The sequence below is a fragment of the Nanorana parkeri genome, unplaced genomic scaffold (assembly GCF_000935625.1).
Source record: "Nanorana parkeri isolate BGI_ZX_2015 unplaced genomic scaffold, ASM93562v1 scaffold1717, whole genome shotgun sequence".
Taxonomy (NCBI): domain Eukaryota; kingdom Metazoa; phylum Chordata; class Amphibia; order Anura; family Dicroglossidae; genus Nanorana; species Nanorana parkeri.
Window position 1 is genome coordinate 258,859 of NW_017307985.1, and position 2,631 is coordinate 261,489.

General features: G+C 52.3%; 1 protein-coding gene across 1 annotated transcript in view; it reads left to right on the forward strand.

Moving 5' to 3' along the window:
* Positions 1-550, forward strand: part of LOC108799409 (cytochrome P450 2C8-like) — a 16,559-nt gene extending 16,009 nt beyond the window's left edge. Inside the window, exon 9 of the mRNA XM_018571263.1 lies at positions 357-550. Within this exon, the coding sequence (XP_018426765.1) occupies positions 357-550 (194 nt within the window). The remainder of the gene's footprint in view (positions 1-356) is intronic.
* The last annotated feature ends 2,081 nt before the right edge of the window (positions 551-2,631 follow it).

Consider the following 2,631-nt stretch of genomic DNA (forward strand, 5'->3'; position numbering starts at 1 on the left):
CAGTATTGAGGTGTCAGTGTCTCTTCATATGGCAGTGTGATGGAATCTTCCAGCTGGTGATCATTTTGATCTCCTCTGACGCCTCCGCTAAGCAGAGTAGAATAGAGAGCCGGATCAGCGGAATTTATTATAACAATGTATCAATCAAAGTCTTCCGCTGCCAAAGAAGAAGAATAAAGTGACAATCAGTGGACGGCTGTGAGAGTTGTTATCAGCCCTGGACATGAAGGGGTTAAGTCCAGATAATTTTTTCTATCTGTGTCTGTTGTCAGAGATTTCCCCGCACTTCCTGTCTGTTGTCACCGGGTGAGTCAGGCCGACCCCAACACCATTAGAATTGTATTTCTCCTCCGCAGGGAAACGTGTTTGCGCCGGAGAGAACTTGGCCCGCATGGAACTCTTCCTCCTCTTCTGCGCTCTGCTCCAGAAATTCAACATCACGCGGGCGCCGGGGGCGGAGCCTCAGGACTGTAGAACGCTGAAGCAGAACAAGATCAAGAATCTGTTTTTCACTCATGTGTGCGCGACGCCGCGCTCCCAGAAATCCTAGAGGTCGCCACTGTATACCCGCACGCTAAGCTGGCCGTACACCTATAGATTGTCTGCAGACTTTCTGTGGTCTGATGGAAAAAGTGCGACAGATTCCTCCATCTACGCTACACTGTGTGCCGGCAACCAATCAGATTGTTCAGCCAGCGGGGCACGATACTGAAGCTTGGCCCAGCGGGAGATTCCTCCGAACACACAGTGTAACGTGGATGGAGGAATCTGTATGTGTAGGCGATGGCCGGCTTAAGATGTCCGCAGCGCGTGAGACCCGCGGCTCCGATGTGAAGGAACATTTCATATCTTCTCTGAACAATCCCAATGTGACTTCCATAAGATTTTCTGACTGTTATAACAAATAAAGTTTGTGGCTCCTGAGGGCAGGGGTCCCGTGTCTGGTGTGTAATCGCCCTCTGAAACCTGTGGTCACCTTCAGGGCCCATCCAGATTGTGTATATGCATTGCACAACATGTGCGTATCCATGAAGCTCTCTACGCACTGTTGTTGTGCCAATCTGAAGGCCGCATGGAGTTTGGAGGTCTGTAGGTATTGACTCTGCAGACAGTTGACGACTTCTGTGCACTGTGCGCTTCAGCATGCGCTGACCCCGCTCTGTCATTTTACGTGGCCGACCACTTCCTGGCTGAGTTGCTGGTGTTCCCGGTTGCTTCTGCTTTGTTATAATCCCACTAAGAGGTGACCGCGGAATATTTAGTAGCCAGGAAATGTCACGGAACACCTGAATCCAATGATTTGGAGGGGGAGGGACCCAATATAGTGTACATACAGGGAAGATGTATGGAACCACCAGTCATGTGACCTCGCTACCGCCAGATTCCTGGCAGCGGGGTTCTTGTGTGGTCTGCAGTCCCAACACTCCAGAGGCACACACATGGGTACAGCGTGCATGCTCGTGCAGACAGGTGCTGCGTGTACACCCCTATGAGAGGACGAATCTGCACGTGGCTACATGCCAACCTGAACATACACATACAGACAGGTCCGGGTGCACGCACTTGGATGCACTTCTATTGGAGATCACACCACAGAAATTCAAACTTTATTCCACTTGCATCCACACAAAGAACAACCGCTGACGCATTTCTGCCCTACTCGGCCTTAGTCATAGCTTTGTATAGATGCAAGTGGAATAAAGTTTGAATTTGTTTTGAGAGGGCTCCGGGACGCAGTTTGCGAGGGGTCCGGGAAGGGATCTGAGAGGGGTCCGGGAAGGGGTCTGAGAGGGGTCCGGGAAGGCGTCTGAGAGGGATCCGGGAAGGGGTCTGAGAGGGATCCGGGAAGGGGTCTGAGAGGGGCCCGGGAAGGCGTCTGAGAGGGATCCGGGAAGGCGTCTGAGAGGGATCCGGGAAGGCGTCTGAGAGGGATCCGGGAAGGCGTCTGAGAGGGATCCGGGAAGGGGTCTGAGAGGGATCCGGGAAGGCGTCTGAGAGGGATCCGGGAAGGCGTCTGAGATGGGTCCGGGACACGAAGTTTGGGTGAAAATTAACTTACCTGCAGTGCAGCTTTAACTGGTGAAAGCTCAGGGCGGTGATTGGACGAGCAGCTCCGAGTCACAGAGCAATCACAACACTATTCCAGCTCTATAGCCGACTACTCCGCCTGACCACAGTGAGGATGTGGGCGGAGCTTATCAAAAGTGGATTCTACATCCAGACCGACAACATCGGCAGGACAGTCCGTGTCAAAATGACTCACAATGATCAGCTACACACAATGCAGAATATCTTTATTTATAAAAAAAAACATTGACATGACACACACACACACATGATAATACTGTGTAGAAGGCCACAGACATTGTCCGGGATAATAAAGTGATTCCATGACAGGCCCCGTTCTCTGAAATGCAGCCAAACACTCCGACTGACCTGCAAGGATGGCGGCTGCAGTCATGTGACCAGTAAATGTGGGGCAAGCGGGAGGATGGAAACTAGAAAGTGCGGCTCATCTGAGCGATGGTGTGAAAAGCTGAAATGTCCTCTGTCCCCTCCCTACGACCCCCGTCCCCTCCCCTCCCATCCTTCCCTACGACCCCCGTCCCCTCCCATCCTTCCCTACGACCC